This window comes from Panicum virgatum, chromosome 9N, assembly GCF_016808335.1.
Source record: "Panicum virgatum strain AP13 chromosome 9N, P.virgatum_v5, whole genome shotgun sequence".
Classification (NCBI taxonomy): domain Eukaryota; kingdom Viridiplantae; phylum Streptophyta; class Magnoliopsida; order Poales; family Poaceae; genus Panicum; species Panicum virgatum.
This window is the reverse complement of record NC_053153.1, coordinates 22509290-22529903: the sequence shown is the minus strand read 5'-3', so window position 1 is coordinate 22529903 and position 20614 is coordinate 22509290. Positions and strand designations below refer to the sequence as shown.

Genomic DNA, 20614 nt, shown 5'->3' with positions numbered 1-20614 from the left:
CTACACAACTCCAACGCCACGGGCAATATCGCCAAGTGGGCAGCAGAATTGGCTGAGTTCCAGTTGGACTTCCAGCCTCGCCATGCAGTCAAGAGCCAGATCCTGGCTGATTTCATAGCGGAATGGACTCCTTCCCCCAAGCAATTCTGGGGGTCCGGACTTCAAGGCCGGACCCCCGGAGCCGGAAATCAGGACACCAGTCTTCACCGAGCCCCACTGGACACTCTTCTTCGACGGGTTCGTCCGCAAGAAGTGGGCCGGAGCTGGTGTGGTCCTCATCGACCCAAACAGAGATCAGCTGAAGTACATGGTGCACCTTTTGTTCAAGGCCACCAACAACATGGCGGAGTACGAAGCTATGATCTTTGGCCTGACACAAGCCCTGTCTCTGGGGGTCCGGCAGCTTCTGGTGAAGGGGGACTCTCAGCTAATCATCAAACAGGTCCGAGGGGATTGCAGCTGCAACAATCCCCACCTCGCGGCATACCTCATCCATGTGAGGAAGCTCGAGAAGGACTTCGATGCCTTGGAGCTGCAACATGTTCCCCGCGAACTCAACTTAGCAGCAGATGATCTCTCCGCGAGAGCATCTACCTGGGCATCCGTGCCCGAGGGCGTCTTCGAAAGACGGTTGCTGAGACCTACCGCCTAGCCTGCCGAACTGGGTGAAGGGGATCAAGCTAGTACCTCGAAGCTAGCGGTCCCGGTGGCATTCCACCTGTGGTGCCCGACCTGGGTTGTGAGCTCTGTCGAGGATCCTGGAGACCTCGTGGAGTCACTCCCACCTGCTCAGGGAGTTCCCGATGCATGGATCTCCGAGATCCGGGACTACCTGAAAGACAATATCCTCCCTGATGACGATGTGTCCGCTAAGCGCATAGTACGATTGGCTAAATGCTACGCGGTGGTAGAAGGGGATCTCTACCGCCGTGGCGCCAATGGTATCCTCATGCGGTGCATTTCCCAGGGAGAGGGCCGCGAGTTGCTCGTGGAGATCCATGGAGGCGAGTGTGGAAATCATTCCTCATCTCGCACGCTTGTTGGCAAGGCCTTTCAGCATGGCTTCTACTGGCCAACAGCACTCCAGGATGCGGCTGAGCTGGTAAAGTCCTGCAAAGCATGCCAGTTCCATGCAAAGTAAATACACACACTAGCTCAAGCTCTGCAAATGATTCTGCCCTCATGTCCATTTGCCGTGTGGGGTGTGGATATCCTAGGGCCATTCCCCCGGGCCGTCGGCGGGTACCGGTTCCTCTACGTCGCCATCGACAAGTTCACAAAGTGGCCGGAGGTTACCCCTGTGGTGAACATCACCAAAAAGTCAGCAGTCGCATTCCTCAAGTCCATTGTGTGTAGATTTGGCATCCCAAACCGCATCATCGTGGACAACGGGACCCAATTCAAAAGCTGTCTCTTCCAGGAGTACTGCGAGGACATCGGCATCCAGCTATGCTTTGCGTCCGTGGCACATCCCCGCAGCAATGGACAGGTTGAGAGAGCGAATGCAGAGATCCTCAGGGGACTCAAGACCCACACCTACAACTGCTTGAAGAAGCATGGTGCCAAATGGGTTGATGAGCTTCCGTGCGTACTATGGGGCAACCGGACCACACCCAGCCGAGCCACCGGGGAGACTCCATTCTTCCTGGTCTATGGGGCTGAAGCATGCCTTCCCTCAGAAATTCAAGTGGTCTCACCCCGGGTCTAGACTTTTGATGAGTCCATGCTGGAACAACAGCGGCGTGACGATGTGGACTTCGTTGACGAACGAAGGTGGCGAGCAGCAATCCGAAATGCACGCTACAACCAGGCGCTCAGGCGTTATCATCAACGGTTCGTGCACAATAGGGAGCTCCGGGCTGGCGACCTCGTCCTAAGGCGGATCCTGAACCGAGCAGGGCTTCACAAACTCTCCCCCAGCTGGGAGGGACCCTTCAAGGTTATAGAAGTATGCCTCCCCGGATGCGTTCGCCTTGCCACAAAAGATGGAGTGCCGCTACTCAACCCATGGAACATAGAGCATATGCGTAAGTTTTACACTTAGACAGAGCAGGGAAATGAATTTTTACTTTGTAATAAGATAGAACCAGCGTGCGGCCCAGAGCGGTTGGGGTCCGCCCTGGCATCCATCGCACCGTCGGGTAGCATTAACGCGCGGCCCAGAGCGGTAGACGTCCGCCCTCGTAAACCCGGCCTCTGGCATTCATCGCGCGAGCCATGTATATCAAATTGCAAAGGAAAGATTAGCTCCCAGTTCTGTCTTTGTGTCAAAATTTTATTTCGTATTTCGATACTCAAGATTTCCCTCTTCTAACCCCCGCGCGGACTTCCACTCTGGTCGCTACAGCTAAGATCTGTATTGAGTTGCTGGACTGCCGTATAGGTCCGGACCCCCTTTGCTGCAGGGAGAGGGGTCCGGACCCCTAGGGACCTGCTCTGGAGAGGGGGTGCTCGTTTCCTGGGGGTGGTCCGGAGTCCTGTGTAGCCGCTTAGCCGGTTCCGTACCCAAAGCCTACACACTCCACCACCCTATAACGAGTACTCTAGTACCCGGAGCTGGGTAATTAGGGGCACGGACCTCATTCTAGCTCAAGGGTTGGCTTCCTGAGTCCTACACGGCAGGTCCAGCTCCATATCTCAAAGGATCGAGTACGACAGAATGACCTCACCCACTACTAGGAGGGGTCTGAAGCGACGGAGCCAGGTTCGGTAAGGTCGTGTTGTTTCCTGGAGTGGACCGGAGCCCTGTGTAGCGCCTTAGCCTGGTTCCGCACCCTAAGCCTACACAGTCCTCCACTCTGTAACAAGCATTGAACTGCCTGGACCTGTGCATCCGGAGCTCCGGACCTCGTACTAGCCTGGGGGCCGGTCCAGAATAGGTCTCGCGGGCCTGCTACTAAGCTGTAACTTTGAAGTGGTACACAGGATAAACCTTGGCCGGTGGTACCTAGTCTCAAATCATTGAGCCTACCTACCTGGGGGTCCCGGCATCCGCTTTAAAGGTTTCATGCAGATCAAGGTGGTAGACAGACTCAAAACAACTGAGTCTATCTCCCAGGGGGGCCGGAGCATTCGCTTTGAGCCAGACATCATGGATCGATTCTGCATGCGTCAAACAACTAAGTTGCAGTATCATTACTACCATACAAGCGAGTTGATTCTCCTTTCTGTAGTTCTTTCTGCTACACAGGGAATAAGACGCTCGCTCGACTTGCGATCTATGCTACACCTATGCCCAAGGACGCTTGCTCAACCTCATACGAGGGTCCGGAGTGTCTTCTGCGGCTCGGATGGCAGATAGGTCCTAACAACTGAACCTATCTTCCAGGGGGCTAGGGCGCCGGGGTACTGCATACCGCAAACCAGCAATTGACAAACAGCTAAGTTGAAATTTTCCTCCATTTAAATTTCAACAAGTACAATGTTTTACATTTACAAAAAACAAAACAAAAGTACAATGTCCAGCTCAGGAGTCTGCAGGCTCCCGCTTGAAGTAGGCGGCGACGAAGTCGACGACGTCCCGCACGCTTTCCCGGGCGGCGGCCTCCGTCTCCGCCACAGGACCATCGACCACGGGGGCTAGTGAGATGGCCGGGTCATGGCTCCGAAGGCAGGTCAGGATGTGCTCTGCCACCATACGGATCAGCTCGCGACCCTCGGCTTCAAGCTAGCCAGCAAGGACCGGCTCCAGACGCTGGAGCCTATCCGAAGCGGAGCTCAACACTGGGAGGACGTCACTTGGATTGGGCTCATTCCAAGTGGCACCAGCGCCAAGCTCGCTTCGCTCGCCCAGTCGGCGATTCGCTGGGCCCCCGCGTGCTGGTCCTCCTGCAGCTTCCGGACTGCCTCCTGGACCGCCTCCTGCACCCGAGTGTGAAGAGCTGCCTTGGCCGCTTCCACCTCGCGGGACCTCTCCTCGAGCTCATCCTTCCTCTTCTCCGCCGACTCCTTCAGCTTCTTGAGGGAGTCGCGCTGGTGCTCAAGCTGTTTCTCCATGTTGGCGGTGTGGGATTCCCGCCTATCAAGGGACTTCCTATCGTTCTCCAGCTTCGACTCGGCAACAGCCAGCTTGCTGGCCCTCTCCTCCAGCTGCTTCCACCATCCAGCCAGGGTCACAGAGAGCTTGTCCAGCTCCTGCTTGCGGATCTCGAGACCCTGGCTGCGGGTCTCAAGCTCGGACAGCTGGGCCGCGAGGCGAGTCTCAAGATCGGATCGCTGAGCTGCGAAGCTGGCCACCTCCTGGGCAAAAGTCTCCTCCCGCTGCGCCAGGGCTTTTTCCCGGCTCGATACTGCGAACTCCCGGTCGAACACCTTCAGAAGGTTGGCTCGGTAGGCCTCTTGGTCGGCCTTGAGTTTGGACCGAGTTTCCGCAGCATGGGAGGCTTCGGCCTACGTGTGCGCCTCCAGGCGGGTATGCCAGTCGAAGAGGCGCTGGCGCTCGCTCTCCAGAGCAGCCCACTCCCGCCGGAAGGCCGCCTCGGCGGAAGAGGTTGCCTCCTCTATCGACCGCCGGACCTGGACCAGCACCCGAGGGAGGGGATGAGCCGCTTCCTCCTCCGGGAGACCCTGCAGAAGTCGCCTGCCAGAGACCTCCTCCAGCTCTTCTGCAGGTTGAGCACTGGGGGAGGGGAAGTCCGGTACAGACGTCGGGACCTCAGGAGCCGAGGAACTCACGGTTGCCGCACCTGCTGCCGCTGTTCTCGTCGTTGCCGTACTCGTCGCCGCTGCTCTCGCCGACGCCAAGTCTGCTGACGGCGCGACGGTCGCCGTAGCTGAGGCCTCGGGGGCCACCACATCTGGAGTGGCTGCGCCTGGCACTGGCGCATCCGCCGTCGCCACGTCGGGTGTGGCTGCGCCTGGCACTGGCGCAACCGTCATCGCCACGTCGGGTGTGGCTACACCTGGTACTGGCGCATCCACCGCCGCCGCTTCGGGTGTGGCTGCGCCTGACACTGGCGCATCTGCCGCTGTTGCGTTTAGCGTAGCAGCGCTTAACGTCGGCGCACCCGCCGCCGCCGTGTCGGGCGCCACTAGGCTCGCGGAAGCCGCCTCACCTGCGCTCTCCGCACCTGCCGTAGCCCCCGCCGTTGCGTCTGGCGTTGCAGCGCCTGGTAATGGCGCACCCGCCGCAGCCGAGTTGGGTGCCACCGGGTTTGCGGAAACCGTTACGTCTGGGCTCCCTGCACCCGCCGTCATACCCGCCGTCGTCGTCGAGGCCCCTGTCGCCTGGTCCCCCGCTGACGGACTAGCGGTGGTGGAAGAACTGCTTGGGCGAGGAGCCCTGGCAAAACAAAGAGAAGGAGCCTTCAGCATAAAGCAGAGCACCGAGAATAAGGGGTGTGACCAGAATAACACTAACCCTGAGGCGACGGGTCTCCAGCGTCCACGGAGGCCCGACGACTGCTTCTGCTGCTGCCGCTGCTCCTGTGGCCGCTGAGGCGCACCTCGCGCCTGCCGCTGCTGCTGCTGCTGCTCCTGCGGCGGCGGCCGGGGGGTAACCCGAGGCTGCTCCTACTGATGCTGCTGCTACCGAGGCTGCCGCTGCCGCTCCCGAGGCTGCCGCTGCCGCTGTTGCTGCCGGGGGGAGGTATCTCTCGGCGGTGATGGTGGCGGCGCGACCACCCCGGAGGTCCCGCGATGGCCGGCGGCCCGGGAGCTACCCTGGCCCGCATCCTCAGCGGTCCTCTGACGTTTCGCGGCGGACTCCCCAACTGGGGTCCCGTCGCCCTGGTGCAACCTGCGCCGGCCCGTTTCCCCCGACGACGCGCCGGAGCTGCTCTGGGCCTGGCTGGGACCGCTCGTGGCGGCGCTACCAGCCACAGCCTGCTTGCCCTTGGCAGTGGGGCCGGACCCCGCGACGCTCGGCATGGCTTGTTCCCCGGACGCACCAGGGATCCGGATCCCACGGTCCGGGTCGCCTCCGGTCTGGCGTGCGGCCAGCCCACCATTGTCGAGAGTCGGCAGGGTGGCCAGCACCGCGGTCCTCAGGTGCGAGTCCTCGCAGAGGGGGACAACACCCTGGGGAAGGATCAGGTGCTCCGGGATGAAGACTTCCCCCATCACCGCCCGCACCAGGACCTCCAAGGCTTCCTAGGTCAGGTCGTTCCCCTCTCCGCGGTGGGTCCTACTGCAGTCGTTGAGGCCGGTGAAGCTCCAAGTAGGACGCGGCTGATGCTTCAGGGGGGCAATCCGGCGCTTCAGGAAATCTCCGAGCACGTGCAGCGAGGTGAGGCCGCTCTCCGCCAGTGACCTGATCTTGCCCAGCACGGAGTCGAAATCCGGCGGCAGGGACGGCTTGGCCCTCCAAGATAGACGGTCAGAGGCGGGTCCCTCGGTCGGCATGACCAGGCGCTCGTTGGCTTCGGTGGTGGCGATGACCCACTCCCTACGCCACTCCTCCCACTTCCCGCCAATGAGCCCGGGAATGTACGGCGATCGCAGGTCGCTCCTCATTTGGAAATAGTACGCCCCCACTTCGTCTTTGCTCTTCCCGGACTTCACCAACTGGAAGAAGTGGCGGAAGAGGAGGACGCAGGGCCGCACCTCCACGAACATCTCGCACAGGTGCACGAAGATGGCCATCAAGAGGATGGAGTGCGGCGTGAGGTGTTGAAGCTGGAGGCAGAAATCTTCCAGCAGCAGCAGGAAGAATGTGGAGATCGGCAGCCCCAAGCCGGTGCAGATGTGAGAGATAAACAACACAAACTCCCCGGCGCGCAGGTTGCCGAGGGGAGCTGAGCCTGCTCGAATCCCCCAAGCAGTCTCCTGTGCACTCCACCCAAGCAGGCGGCGCACCGTGTTCAGCTCCTCCTCGGGCTGGAAACGGTGGGGATCGGCAAGGGATGCCATCTCACTATGGAGGTGAGAAGCAATCTACGCGGGGGAGCAAGGGGCGAGGAAGCTCGAAGGCAATGGGGCGCAAAGGTTGGAAGGAAGAAGGCGAATGCGGGAAAGTGACCGCGGTATGCGGTTCGCCCCTTTATGAAGCCTGACCCAACCGGCGCGCCCCGGAACCATTGCTGGAACCCAAGCGACGCCCGCACCTGGTGTTAACCGCCCAATCCATGACAAGGGGGCCCAGGCCCGCCTGTCAGGGAGAGCGGGTAACAAGCAAAGGTGTGAAAAGGCGGAATCCGAACCGTCGCCCGCGCGCGAAGCGAGGCGGAAGCTGAGCTGACGTGCGCGTATTAGGCGCTGGCATGACCAAGCTTTTCGGGAACTGCGCCGGTGATAAATATCCCGTTTACTCCGGCCGCAACAATGCCGAGCATCGCGCGCGTGACTAGGTGAACCACTGTGCGTGGGGGGGCACGAGTCAGTAAGCCGTTACGATGTGATGAGGCAGCAAATAACCCGAAGGATGGTCAAGGCCGGACAAGACTCCTGCAGTAAGAGGCTTCAAGTTATGCAAAGCCAAATCGCAGTAGTGGCCCCACCTGCGGGTTCGTCACCTCTCCCGAGGTGGGCCCGGGGGCCACTGTCGGTACCCTGTAGTAGGGATACCCACTTCTACTGCAGCAAGGTAGGACTCGCATAGTCATCCGCGACTAACGCCATAAGGGGCGGAGCTGCCGGGCCCCACGGGTCAGGCTACTACCTCACCAGGCGAACGGCCCCGGACCCGCTCCCAGCTCTGGGACGGGTCCGGTGACGCCACGTGTCCCAGAGGAGGGGAAGCTCCGAACCAACAGCCGGGGGCCCGGACCCCCCCCCCCCCCCCCCCCCCCCCCGCGACTGTCCGGACTTCCATGCGCGTAGAGCCAAGCATACCGCCGGGGGGTCCGGAGGTCCACGTGTCCCGCAGGTGCGGGCGCGGGCGTGAGCCTTCCACTGGAAGGCTCACCCACCCACCGCATTCAATGCGGGAGGTTGAGGCGTGCTCTGCCGCCACGGCACGCGGGGCAGCCTTTGTCAGGCCTCACTGTAGACCGCGTATTACCGAGGTACACAGTGCAGCCGCCTGCGCCGCACCCGCGCAGAGCCCGTCTGCCGCATTAATTGGATACGTCGGCACGGCACTTTTCCATCATGCCGCCTACGCCGCAAGCTACACGGCCCGTTCAGCTACGTGGCAGGCATCGCCACTAGCTCCGCCTGGTGCCGTTTCGACAAGACAGCGCCTGGTCATGCTGAACGGGGGATTCAAGGAGCAGGCAAGGAAATCAAGGAGAGATATCCCCTTCGCCTGCAATGCCATAATGTATGAACAGTACATTATTTTAAACTGCACCAGTGGGGCCCACCTGTCGGGGACCCAACGACCATGTACGCGCCTCCCTTGAGATATAAAAGGGAGGCGCTCGCTGTACACAACAGGCGATCCAGAGCACACTCAGACGCACTCTGGGCTCAGCACCAGACACACAAGTCTCCCCTGAGACTAAGGCAATACAGCACACAGTGGACGTAGGGTATTATGCTCCGGCGGCCCGAACCACTCTAAACCCGGTGTGTTCATCGAGTTCTTGGTGTTCTTGAGCGAGATCGAACTAGTCCTAGCTAACCCCCGAGTACTCACCCTCTGGGCTTAGGCGGGTGCATTCCGCCACCCGGCTGTGGTTTGCCACACCACAACAGTGAAGAAAGCATTAGGGCCATGGCCCATTACCCCTATGTACCTGAAGAGGGATGCAAATAATACACGATTACCATGATAGTGATGATGACACCATGAATGTATGTAGAAAGTAATATTACAATCAACTGCACTTGATATGTGCCTTCATGCATTGAAATTTGTAAAGATCCGTGATGAACTGTGACGAACTTGATAAAATTTCATTATATTATGGTCTTTATATCCACTATTACAGATCTATGATGTTCTCTGAAAATGTCATGGAAAATTCGTCATAGATTAAATAATTTCTTGTAGTCGAGGGATTGAAACAGTACATAATACGACGCGCATGTACCAAAATTTAGGATGAATTCATCAACTAACAAAAACTTGCAGTACATTATGATGCCTTCTTTGCACAACTCTAATAGTTTTTTCTGAGGACATGCAAAAAGGGAAATGTGGTGTGCCCAAAAACTCCAACTGTGAGCAGAAGGACACAATCTAACTATCTTCACAGCATAACTGCATAAGCAAAAGTTTCTGGGTTTCAAGAATAGTAAAGTGTTTTTTATCTTACTTTTTTCCTCTGAACAGAGTGAAAATGTGGAGAGGAGGATCTGTGTCCTTTGACTTCATGCCAAGCAATGAGGCAATGTCCTCCTCTCACATCTTTCCTACTCCCTCCAAAGGAAACCTCTTCTAATCTTATCCATGGCTTTCAAAGCCCGAGCAGGAAGATCCACTACCAACAACAAATAGGCCAGCATAGAAGTAGTACAAATTGGACCGAAATGCACCTGCCAGCTCTTGTGAGGAGATCAGCTTTCCAACCAGGGAGCTTGTCAGCAATCCTGTCAACAATAGGTTGAACCTGGGCACTAGTTAGTTTGTGGGGTGAGAGAGGTACACCAAGATATTTGCAGGGGAATTTTGAAATCTAACAGGGAAGGTGATTTTGCAATAGAACTCTATCTTCGTTCGAGCATTGGATGGGATGAACGCTGCTTTTTTGCACATTTGTCTTAAGCCCTGACGCTTCTCCAAAAAGTTGCAAGATGTCAAGGGTAATTCTAATGTCACTAGCTGACGGTTGCAAGAACATTACCACATCATCAGCATAGAGGGAGATACGGTGTTGCAGCGCTCTTCGAGCCAAAGGTTGGAGAAGTTGTATTACTCTGATTTGGAGTTATCAATTGATCAAGTCGACCAGCAAGTATGTTAGATAGCGGCTTAGTGATGAGTTTAGCCAATGAATGAACCAAGCTGATTGGTCTATACTCCCTAATGTTTGTGGCATCATCTTTCTTGGGTATCAAGGTGATATATGCAGAGTTGAGTACCTCGAAGTTGGCCATTTTCCTGCTCCACACTACAGAGACTGCTGCCATAATATCCTTCTTAATTATTGCCCAACATGTCTTGTAGAATTTCCCAGTGAAACCATCCGGACCGGGGCTTTGTTTGAAGGCAAGGAGCTGATTCTTTTCCAAACTTCATCCTCACAAAATGGAATATCTAGTTCGGACAGATCGAAACCTGGGACATTTAGTTCCTCCAAGTTGATAGTTACTTCACGGTCGGGGCTCTCCCCATGTAGAGAAATAAAGAAATTGAAAATGTTCTCCTCTTTCTCCTCATGCTTGGTGAGTATTAAGCCATCATCTGTCATGAGTTTACTTATGAAGTTCTTTCTTTTGCGATACCTAGCAAAGGAGTGGAACAAGGCTGAGTTGGCGTCTGCCTCGCTTAACCACGTGATGCGCGACCTCCAACGAGCAATAGTGCACTGCAAAGAAGTGAGTGATTTATAATAGCGTTCTGTTTGCTTCTATACTGTAAGATAAGATTACAATTAGGGGCGGAGCCAGTGTGGGGGCAGGGGTGCTCCAGCCCCCCCTACCCCCATGTTGTCCATTGGAGCCCCCACAAGCCCTCCCTAAGAAATTTTGGCATAGTAAAGAGGAGGAAGGAGAAGAGAGGAAGAAGGGAAAGATAGAAGAGAGAAGGAAGAAGAAGAAGAAAATGAGCCCCCTCTTATCCAAACTCTGGATCCGCCCCTGATTACAATACAAGTGTTGGAATGATTTTCATTTGTTAGATTGTGTGTAAATATATCTCTTACAATTCTGAAACCTTCTGACAGCAACAGTGGCTTCATCAGACTTGAATCGAATACAAGTTCTGTTATCCAATATCTTACAGTTCTGAAACCTTCTGATTGTAACAATGGAAGATAGTTAAAACTATAGTCGTAGCACTAACATTAACAGGGTATAGGTTCTATGGAAAGCACAGAATTTTGAAAACTATTTGAGATACAATTTAGAAGTTACAATGTTCTCAAATGATTGTCTAATTTAGAACAAATGAGATATGGAAGTATTGAAATGTAACGGTTCCAAATGTATGTTATGACTTTTCCTTTCACACTAGCAATTTGTCTTTTTTGTATCTTGCAAATGAGATTATGTTTTTGAGATTTTCCACATATATGGTCCGTGCTTTGTAGCCGATAATTTTTAGGATTTTTTTTCAAAAGAATAATGCACGTGATTTTCAAAGAGTTTGCAAAGGTTTTTAGTTAGTTTTTTTATTTCATAGGGTAACCTATAGTAATATGTGTATCGACGATAATCCTTGATAGTAGTCATGTTGGTGGTATGAATAAGCCTAAAGAACACTTAGTATGTGACAGTATTTTATAAGCCGAGGACAGCTTAACCTTTTCCCCATACAAACTTCTCTTCTCATTTTGTTGTTTCTAGATGTAGTTATGGTAAATTACAGCATCTGCTCACTTGTTCAGTTCACTAAGCCTGAGGCGATCTCCTTTATACACTTATTTTTTTCTTTTAATATTTGATTGTTTTTTATATAGCTTGCTGTTAGCTATTGATGCTTTTGTTTCTTAAGAGTGTCATTAAGAGTGAGATTCCAGTTTTCTTCAGTGTGAAATTCCAAGTATAATAGATTGATTGTTCACCTGTGCAAGGAGTATGCACACATATATGAGACATAAATCCGATACGTTTCCCCCATTACTTACATAAGTATGAGACATAAATGAGCTATATATACCCTATTACATTATGTGAGACTGGAGATACATATATGAGCATAACCATTGCCTACTACATTATATTTAGATATGACAATAATGGTCGTGACAACATGAAATGACAATAATGGCCGTGACAACATGAAATAGATATGGCAATAATGGAAGGGGGGCTTAGGGGGGTTTCCATGGATCTTGGGAAGGTAGGGGGCTTAAGCCCCCCCCCCCCACTATAGATCCGCCCCTATAGACATGGAGAGTGTGAACACCCCGTCGCATGAGGTGAAGATTATATTTAGATATGGCAATAATGACAAGATCCATTTTTGACAACGTCATCTCGGCAGCATCCTCCACCATATCTGACAGGAATGATCCCAGGCAGCTGCAAGCCGGTCGCAGCGCCCAGCTCCAGCGAGGCTCCACGGTCGCGATGGACGTTGCGGCTGGCTCACCACCGTGACGACGACAGATGCACATGGGCGCAGCAACAATGCAGCAGAAAACACCAGCACCGGCGAGGCAGTAACCTAGCACTGTCAACGTGCCGACGGTGTTCCCCATGCTGGACTACAGTCTAATTTAAAAAATGACTACTCTGTAGGTGTTCGTAATCCGCCGGCCAGCGTGAGATATATATAGACACGCAGTGGCGAATCTAACCCGAATATACAGAGTGGGCTCATGTCCTCTCTCTTCTTCTTCCTCCCCTCTTCCTCTTCATTGCTTCATACCAAAAATGGAAGGGGGGCTTAGGGATGTTTCCATGGATCTTGGGGAGGTAGGGGGGCTTAAGCCCCCCTCCCCCCCCCGCTCCCCGTGTAGATCTGCCTCTGTATACATGGAGAGTGCGAACACCCCGTCGCACGAGGTGAAGATTATTACAACGCGCACTGGCAGCGTGCGGCCCGTCGTCTCCCACCAGATATTATGAAAAGACCAGTCAAAGCATCAGGTCAAACATAATGTTAAGCACCTTCCACATCACTGGTCTTGTTTGATATGTGATGAATAGCTTTCTTTTTTTTTGGATATCACACCGCAGGTCGTCGAAGCTATAACCCTATGCGATTCATCTTACTGGCATTAGGTCCGCTATTTCAAATCCTAAATGTGAACTTTCTATAATTGTGTGTGTGTGTGTGTGTTAATCCGTAAGATGATCAGTGATGTGGAAGGTTGGTGTTATTTGTTGGGGGCTCTAGGAGGTAAGTTAATGCTAATTCCCTGTCATTTGCAAGCTCTTTTTGTTTGATTTATGGCTCAAATGGAGCTCTCTTTGCGATGCGGTTGTTCGGCGGGCGCAGTTCGACTGTTCGATGGGGATCTTGGATCACGGGGCAACACTATTCTTCATCCTGACGGCGACTTAAGGAACGGATCCGCGACACAGAGTACAGTTCAGTGTCTTCTGAGGGTTTCTCTAAAAAATCTTGAGAGAGGACCAGGATGGTGGGTTGATTTTATGAAAACTTAAGGGTTTCTTTGCAATTTTTTCTGAACTGGACTGTTGGACTGTGGGTTGATTTCGGAAAAAGTTCAGGGCTTTTTTGCAAAAAATTTTAAGAGAGATGTGTGTGTGTGTGTGTGTGTGTGTGTGTGCAATGACAACGAGAATAGGCATAGGATTGTGTGTGTATGCAATGACAACGGGAATAGGCATAGGATTGTAGAGTTGAATGCCTAGATGAATGGGTTGAAAATCACCTACCTATGTATCCACCATCTGTGTCGTGCTCTATCCATCTGATATGTATTTATTTCAGTTGTTAGTAGCTATAACGTTTCTATTTTCATGTAGCAGACTTGGCTTGGCCTTTGGGACACGAGATGCATATCATTTTTTCATCATGCATAGCTTACCTGGTTACATGTTACAATTGCTGTTAAGAAATCTTCAAAAGTACAATAGAATATTGTATTTCATGGCAGTGAAAAATCTTTTTATTATGGTGAACTATTGTGAGATGCAGTTTATGTATTCTCCATGTATCGTTTATCATGACTTGTGAGATTCTTGTCATTACTGTAGATGTTGATGGGGGAATAGTTGCTCTTCAATTATCTTTTATATTACAATTATGATAGGGCGCGCAAGCGTGCGTAATGTTCTATAGTCTTGTTGGAATGCTGGTTCAGTTCTCTATTTTTTTTTCATTTATGCCCATTTTACCACCTGCCTTCGATCCGTGGCAAAGCTTCTGAACCTTTTGGCTGCAGCCACATGGAACAACGAGATTGGCTTAACCAGTCGCGCGCGGATCGCCCTAGGCCCGTGGCAACGCTACTCAGGTAATAGTTTTGCTGTTGCGTGCCAAGAAATAGGTGGACGTTCACCGATTTGTAGTGTTTAAGTATGGTTAAATATTAAAGAATGGTGCAAAAGAGGAAATGGCCTCGTAGTTTCGCTCTCTTCTAACCCACAGGTGCAGGGTTCAATCCCCTTGTACTATGAAGTTTCACCAATCACAACCACAATCCAACACATTGTGTGGTGGTAAGGCGTGTGCTGGACTGCTAGCGTAAGCTTAAGGTACACGTTTGGTTCTAGAGGCATAGTGATGGTAGCGATATTCATGTTGTCGATTACGCCCAACAGTGATGGTAGTGATATTCATGTTGTCAATTACGCCCAACAGTGCATTATCCGCTTTACAGACTCGATTCTTCTCATTTCTTCCCTAACAATTAAGAGAGATGAATCGTGCTCCCGCTGGCGAGGTCGCCATTCCCCTCCGCCTCCAGCGACCATTGGGCCCTCGGATGTGTGCAGGAATGGTGGCTCTTTGCTCAGCGGTGTAGAATAGGTCCTATGGTATCTAGGGTTTCGGTTTCCAGCGACGTCGGCAAGGCAGTTGCGGAGGTGGCGTGGCAAAGTAAGTTCTCGGACTCTTCCTCGTCCCATTGGTGCTCCACTCCGGCGCCGGTGGTGAGCCAGTGGAGGTTGGTCTCCTTGCATGGGAACTTTGCACAATAGTCGGGAGGCGGCGGCGCGTCAACGTCGGTGGCGGCGACATCGCGTCAGCGTCACTGGTGGAGGCGGCGCATCGTCCTCGGTGGCGACGCGGTGGACGTATGGTGAGAGTGTTTTGCTCAATCTAACGTAACGTTGGACATCTGGTGCATAATTTATATATAAACATTGGCTAATTTTACTATGAATGGTGCAGTCCTAAGAAAAAGACGGTAAGTGGTTGAAGGCCTTGCCCAAAAAAAGTTGATTGTGAATAATTGAAGTTAGGGATTCTGTGTGTGTGTGTGTATGTATGTATGTATGTATGTATGTATGTATGTATGTGCGTAAGTTGGAATATGTGAGCGTCCATATTGTATGGAAAAAATAATCTTTAAAAATGAAGTCAAATAAAAGAAATACGATGTATTTATCAAATAAAATGGTCCGATGGCTGTAGTGGAATGTCTTTATCTAATTCTGAGATTGGATGAGGGCCGGGATATGTGAACAGGTGATACGTCATTCTGATGAGCTGCGGAGAGCGAGGTCGCAGGCTGGGTCTTCGTTTGCTGACTTGCTATGCAGCACTACCGCAACGTTGTTTAAATTACGCTTGATTTTTTTACTGCTTCATTTCCACGCACGTCTCTGCTCTGGCTCCGGAGGTGGCGCGCGCGGGCGTGGAGTCATTGCTCTACCTGCTATGCACCCACAGCCATGTCCCGTTCAGAGAGGGAGCAGCTGCGATTGGTTGTCTAACGAGCAGCGACAAATTGACTAGAAGGCCCGGGCACAGCGGTTGTCAGAGGTACACTTGGGCCTTGGCATGTACAGCGACAGCTTCGCTGTGCGCTTGTTTCTCAAAAAAAAAAAACCTTCACTGTGCGCTTAGCCGTATCCTTGGGCTAGAGGGAGATGCAAACTGGAACTACTCTGGAAGGAGATGATGATGATGATGCCATCTTTTTCAGTGTCATCTACTCCTATGCTTTTGCCAACCTCATCATGTGTTGCTATCGTCGGTGAGGCCACGCAAATGAAAAGAATATAATGACCTGATGATGTAGGGGACAGAGTAATAAGCTTCACGATGCTGGATCCCCAAGGATAAAACACTGGAACAAGAGAATTAAAACATCAAAAGATTCAAACTGCTGGATTCAATTGAAGAAACTATGAGGAAACAGAGTCAAACACAATGATACGTAGGTACGTAATTTGATCATCCTTTTAAGTATACACAATAATCCAAATGACAGTTCTTGTTATGCTGATTACTTCAGTTATACGGATACGGACAACACACAAACACGGTTCAAAGTTCCAGTCACTAATAAATGTACAGTCACATAGTCTATAAAGCCTTGTATGTATGCTATGAATGTAGTAGAAGTAGTACTACTGCTGCATACCATAAGCTTGTTCAGCCATCGACGGGTGACCCGTGACCATGCATGTCAGGCTCCTCCTCCGCTGAGCATGAGCCGCCGGGCGTGCTGCCTCCCGGCGAGGTGCTGCTCGACGTTGAGCCCGGAGGAGAGGTGGACGTTGCACACCGGGCACCGCACGTTCATCTCCCCGGAGAGGTGCGCCGCCTTGTTCCTGTGCTTCCGCCCTTGCTCGTGCTGCTTCAAGTGCCGTGCCGTCATGCACAGCACGCCGCAGAGCCCACAGGGCACGGTCGGCTTCTTCTTCGCCGCCGCCGCTGGGCGCGGACCTTCACCGGAGCGCGGGCGTGGCGGCGTTCGTCGTCGCTGGTGGCACGGCCACGGCGCCCTGGCTGGCGAGCGCTGGCGGCGGGAGGGAAGACGACGTGCCCGGGGCGCGGTGGGCGTTCGGCGCCGGTTGCGGAGGAACGTGCAGCGGCTACGCCGGCGTCTTCTGACACGCTGACTTCTGCGGTGGCTGGCGAACGCCGGCGAACCCCGGGGGTAGTCCGGACGAAGGCCTCTTTGCCCGCGTAGAATGAGGCAGTGGAGGTGGAGGTGGAGGTGGAGGCGGCGGCGGCATTAGCTGATATACCTGAAGAGGGATGGAGACAGTACATGATTACCATGACAGTGATGACACCATGAATGTAGAAAGCAATATTACAATCATGTACCTTCATGCATTGAAATTTGTAAAGATGATATGCAACTAACAAAAACTTGCAGTACATTATGATGCCTTCTTTGCAAAGGACATGCAAAGACGGAAATGTGCTGTGCCAAAAAACTGCAGCTGTGAAACAGAAGGACGCAATTTAAGTATCTAACTGTTTTCACAGCATAAGCAAAAGTTTCCGGGTTTCAAGAATGGTAAAGTGTTTTTTTTTATCTTACTCTTCTCTGAACAGAGTGAAAATGTGGAGAGGAGGATCTGTGGCCTTTGATTCTGAGAAGAGAATGTTTGTGTTTTGTTATACCAATACGCTCAATTCGTGTTCCTTCATAATTTATTAGTGCAGTATTATATTATCTTTCTATCATGTTTTAACTGAAAAAAGTGCAGCTGCAGAGGATAACTCTACTCTTTTACTATGAACTAATTAATGTGTACTAATGAGCAGCCGTAGCCGTGAGTCAAAAAACTAGTGAGTTATCATAACCAATACGCTATGTAAACTTCAAATTACTTCTTCACATACTGCAGTTATTTTTAAAATACTTGAAAGGATTTAAAAGTTTTGGAACATATTTCAGTGGTGCAGATTGACTGTCCTACAATTGTAGTGCGAAATTGACTATTTTTCTTTAAACCAATTGCAAGCGAACTTTGTTATCTTCTGTGACTCTTAATAGAAATGTCAGCGAGACTGCAGAGGAACTACTGGACCTCTCAAATGGCTTCACAAATTCAAACCTACAGGTTTGTACAGAGAATGTGAGAGAAGGGCGCTATGGACAGTGCCTCACCGGCGTGGGCGGAGCACCGTTCCTGAACCAGTCCATCAGCTCCTGGACGCCGGAGGCCTGCCCGCCTGGAGCAAGGTTCCCTTCGTCTTCAATTTTGATGACCTCCGGCACTGTCCTCCGAAGCGGCGTCGCCATGCGCAGAGCAGATGATGGCGCTATGCGCTGCCAAGGGTCGCTGAAAACCTCTGCTATCTGAAGCATAGTAATTCAGTGAGAAAACTAGGAGCGTTTCAGAAGGCCCCAGAAGAAAATCCAAGGAAACTAAGTTTGACGCGCGAGACAACTCAGAGGGTAAGAATCAGTTTCTGGAAGCAAGACGCGAGAGGCGAGACCGAAGAAAATTCCAAGAAATTTAAACATGGGATGATTCGAGAAATTGCCATGAAACCGAAGTGCTAATCAAAGTTTTCTGAGCGAAACCAAAGTAAACTGGGGTGTGTGTGTGTGTGTGTGACTGTGTGTGAGAGAGAGAGCTCACCAGTAAACTCCTCAATACAGCCAAGATCATCCGATGCTCCAATGGCTATAGGATCAGAAGCACTCAACAAGATGGACTTGAGCTTAGAAGCAGGTGTTATAGCTTTGTCTTTTGGCACGCGTTGGTTGGGCTCACGCCTTGTGCCTCGTGACCACACTCCATGGTTGGATCCCCTTCAACTAAACTTTAGCATATGCTAAAGTTTGGAATTTTCTAGCAAACTTTAGCAAACATTGTTTGGATCCCCTTTCTAAACTCTGCTAATTGACCATGCTATCCTGCATTTAATGCACCAACCCCACCAAAACCATTAATTGTGGGGGTAATATTGACTTTCATCACTTTTAGGAGGTTTTAGCACCTCTTGAATTGCTAAAGGCTAAAGCACTTTTTGGGCTCCAACTAAAGTTTAACAAAATTTTAACATGTTTGGATCCAAAGCCAGAATTCTTTGTTGAGGGGCATGGTTGTCAAAATCTCAATTCAGTCATATAATTTTAGAGGTTAGATACTACGATTCTGGTTAATTGAATCTGCATCTTTACCATTTTTATGCATACTTTTGCTATTGTGATCCTACTTAAGATCGAGCATCTCCAAGAGTTTAGTATCTCAACTTGGCATACTTCTTTTTTTGGCAAATGAAAAAAAAACAGCCTCCAACAATTTGGCGACCAACTTGGCATTTTTGGGAAGTTGGCAAATTCTACCCCTTCGCGCGGAAACAACTTGGCATCATGGTCTCTGGCGGCGCCGCGACTGACCATATTAGTCGGTCAGCTGACGATTGCAATTGTGATTCAATGATTAGACAAAATAGTATATATCAATATGAAATAAACATATTAGTCGGTCAGCAGGACGCGACTTCGCGCGTCAAACAGGAAAAGGCCGGCAAAAAATTCTTGTGGGCCTTCTTTTTACATTTTGCCAAGTCTAAAATAGCAAACTATTGGAGATGAGTTTTGTTTTTACTTGGCATATAGTTTTGGGAGTTGGCACATCACAAGATTTACCAAGCCGAATTTGTCAAACTCTCGGAGATGCAATTCAATTTAGTTTGGTGGCTGCACCTGCACACATTCCATTACATGATTACACCTGCAAATGCACTCACCACCATTCTTTTCCGAGAATATGCAAGAGAGCTGCGTACCATTATATTAAGAAAAAAATGCAGAGTTTCTTATAACGCGCAAACCAAAAGAAGCGCACGCACACGTTATGGGACTAATAAAGTTACAACCGAGGAGCTCCTATGACAGACACCTAATCAGGAGCGACACCACTCATCGACGATCGAGAAGGCCAGCCGATGCTTCCCTCAGCAATAATTCCCGGTATTAGCTGGTTCATGTTCTGATCGCACCATCATTTTGTTCGATGCGTTCAGAGGTCTGCCTGCTATCGGTTGTCTGATGACAACTCACTAGAGGCAAAACTTATACAGCATGACATCATCTTTCAGGCTTGTCTCATGCTTTTGCTAAACATTAGATCTATGTAAATGACAAGGTGGATAGGCACCAATTACCTTTTTTTTAAGACTATCCATCTTTCTGAATTTCTGAGACTCGATGAATAGACAGACAGAACAAGCAGGCATTCAAAAAGATAAACAAATAGAATCAAGGAAACACACAGAAATAGTTGCATAAAAAAACACACAGAGATAGGCGAGTGGAGTATAAGTCAAACACAAGCCAAATAATAATTGTAGCAATCACCTGTTCCCTTGTGATTACATCGATATGAAAGAAAACCAAACAAACTTACAAACACAGTTCGATGTTCAAACGTCACGCAAACCATAAGAAAACCAAACAAACTTACAAATACGTAGTAGCCTGACACATGTATGCATTTAGCAATAGTGCTATGAACGTAGCAGACTGTAAACCATAAAAGCACCCAACGCCACTGAAATGTCAAATGCGGCAGTGCATTCTGAGTCTCAGGCTCCTCCGTTGAGCTTAAGCCGCCAGATGTGCTGCTTCCCGGTGAAGTGCTGCTGGACGTTGAGCGCGCCGGAGAGGTGCACGTCGCACACCGGGCACTGCACGTTCATCTCGCCGGCGAGGTAGGCCACCCTGTTCCGGTGCTTCCGCCCCTTCTCGTGCTGCTCCAGGTGCCACGCCGTCATGCACAGCACGCCGCAGAAGGCGCACGGCACGGTGGGCTTCTTCTTCGCGGCCGGGTGCCGCGGCGGCTTGGGCGGCGCGGACCTTCGCTGGAGCGGTGGGGGCATGGCACCGGGGCCGGCGGCGTGCGCTGGCGGCGGGGCGGGCGGGGCCAGGGCCAGGGCGCGGCATGCGTTCGGCGCCGGGTGCTGTGGCCGCGCCAACGCCCTCTGCCCTGGTGGCCTGCGCTGGTACTGCTTCGCCGGCGGCTGGCGAGCACCCGCGAGCCCCGGAGGTGGCACGGTGGCCGGCCTCTTTGCCATTGGGTGATGCGCCGGCGGAGGCGGTGGTTGTACCTGAGGAGGAGCGTCACTCAATAGTACATGATACAGAAAACCAGTGGTATGCAAATGCAATTTGTAATGAAGATGAAGCGAATGCAGGTGGATGGAGCTATAAGTATTCGTTGGCTGAAGATCTCGTAGTTCAGTAATATCGGATCATTTGCATAATTCCATTAGATTTTTAGAAGATATATA

The 20614-nt window shown here is 51.4% G+C and overlaps 1 protein-coding gene across 1 annotated transcript; it reads right to left on the bottom strand.

Annotated features, from left to right (window-relative positions):
• Positions 1-3332: 3332 nt before the first annotated feature.
• Positions 3333-4878, bottom strand: LOC120688862. The gene is made up of 3 exons (XM_039971220.1): positions 4516-4878; positions 3947-4311; positions 3333-3348 (listed from the first exon to the last, which is right to left on the bottom strand). Exons 1-3 carry the CDS (start codon positions 4876-4878, stop codon positions 3333-3335), a joined length of 744 nt encoding a protein of 247 aa, XP_039827154.1.
• Positions 4879-20614: the final 15736 nt, after the last annotated feature.

Excerpts from the sequence above, each read along its gene's own strand:
- LOC120688862 (XM_039971220.1), bottom strand. The coding sequence starts at position 4,878 with ATGACGGTTGCGCCAGTGCCAGGCGCAGCCACACCCGACGTGGCGACG. Across the intron at positions 4,312-4,515 it reads TCCCTCGGGTGCTGGTCCAG|GTGTTCGACCGGGAGTTCGC; the intron begins GTCCGGCGGTCG and ends AACCTTCTGAAG.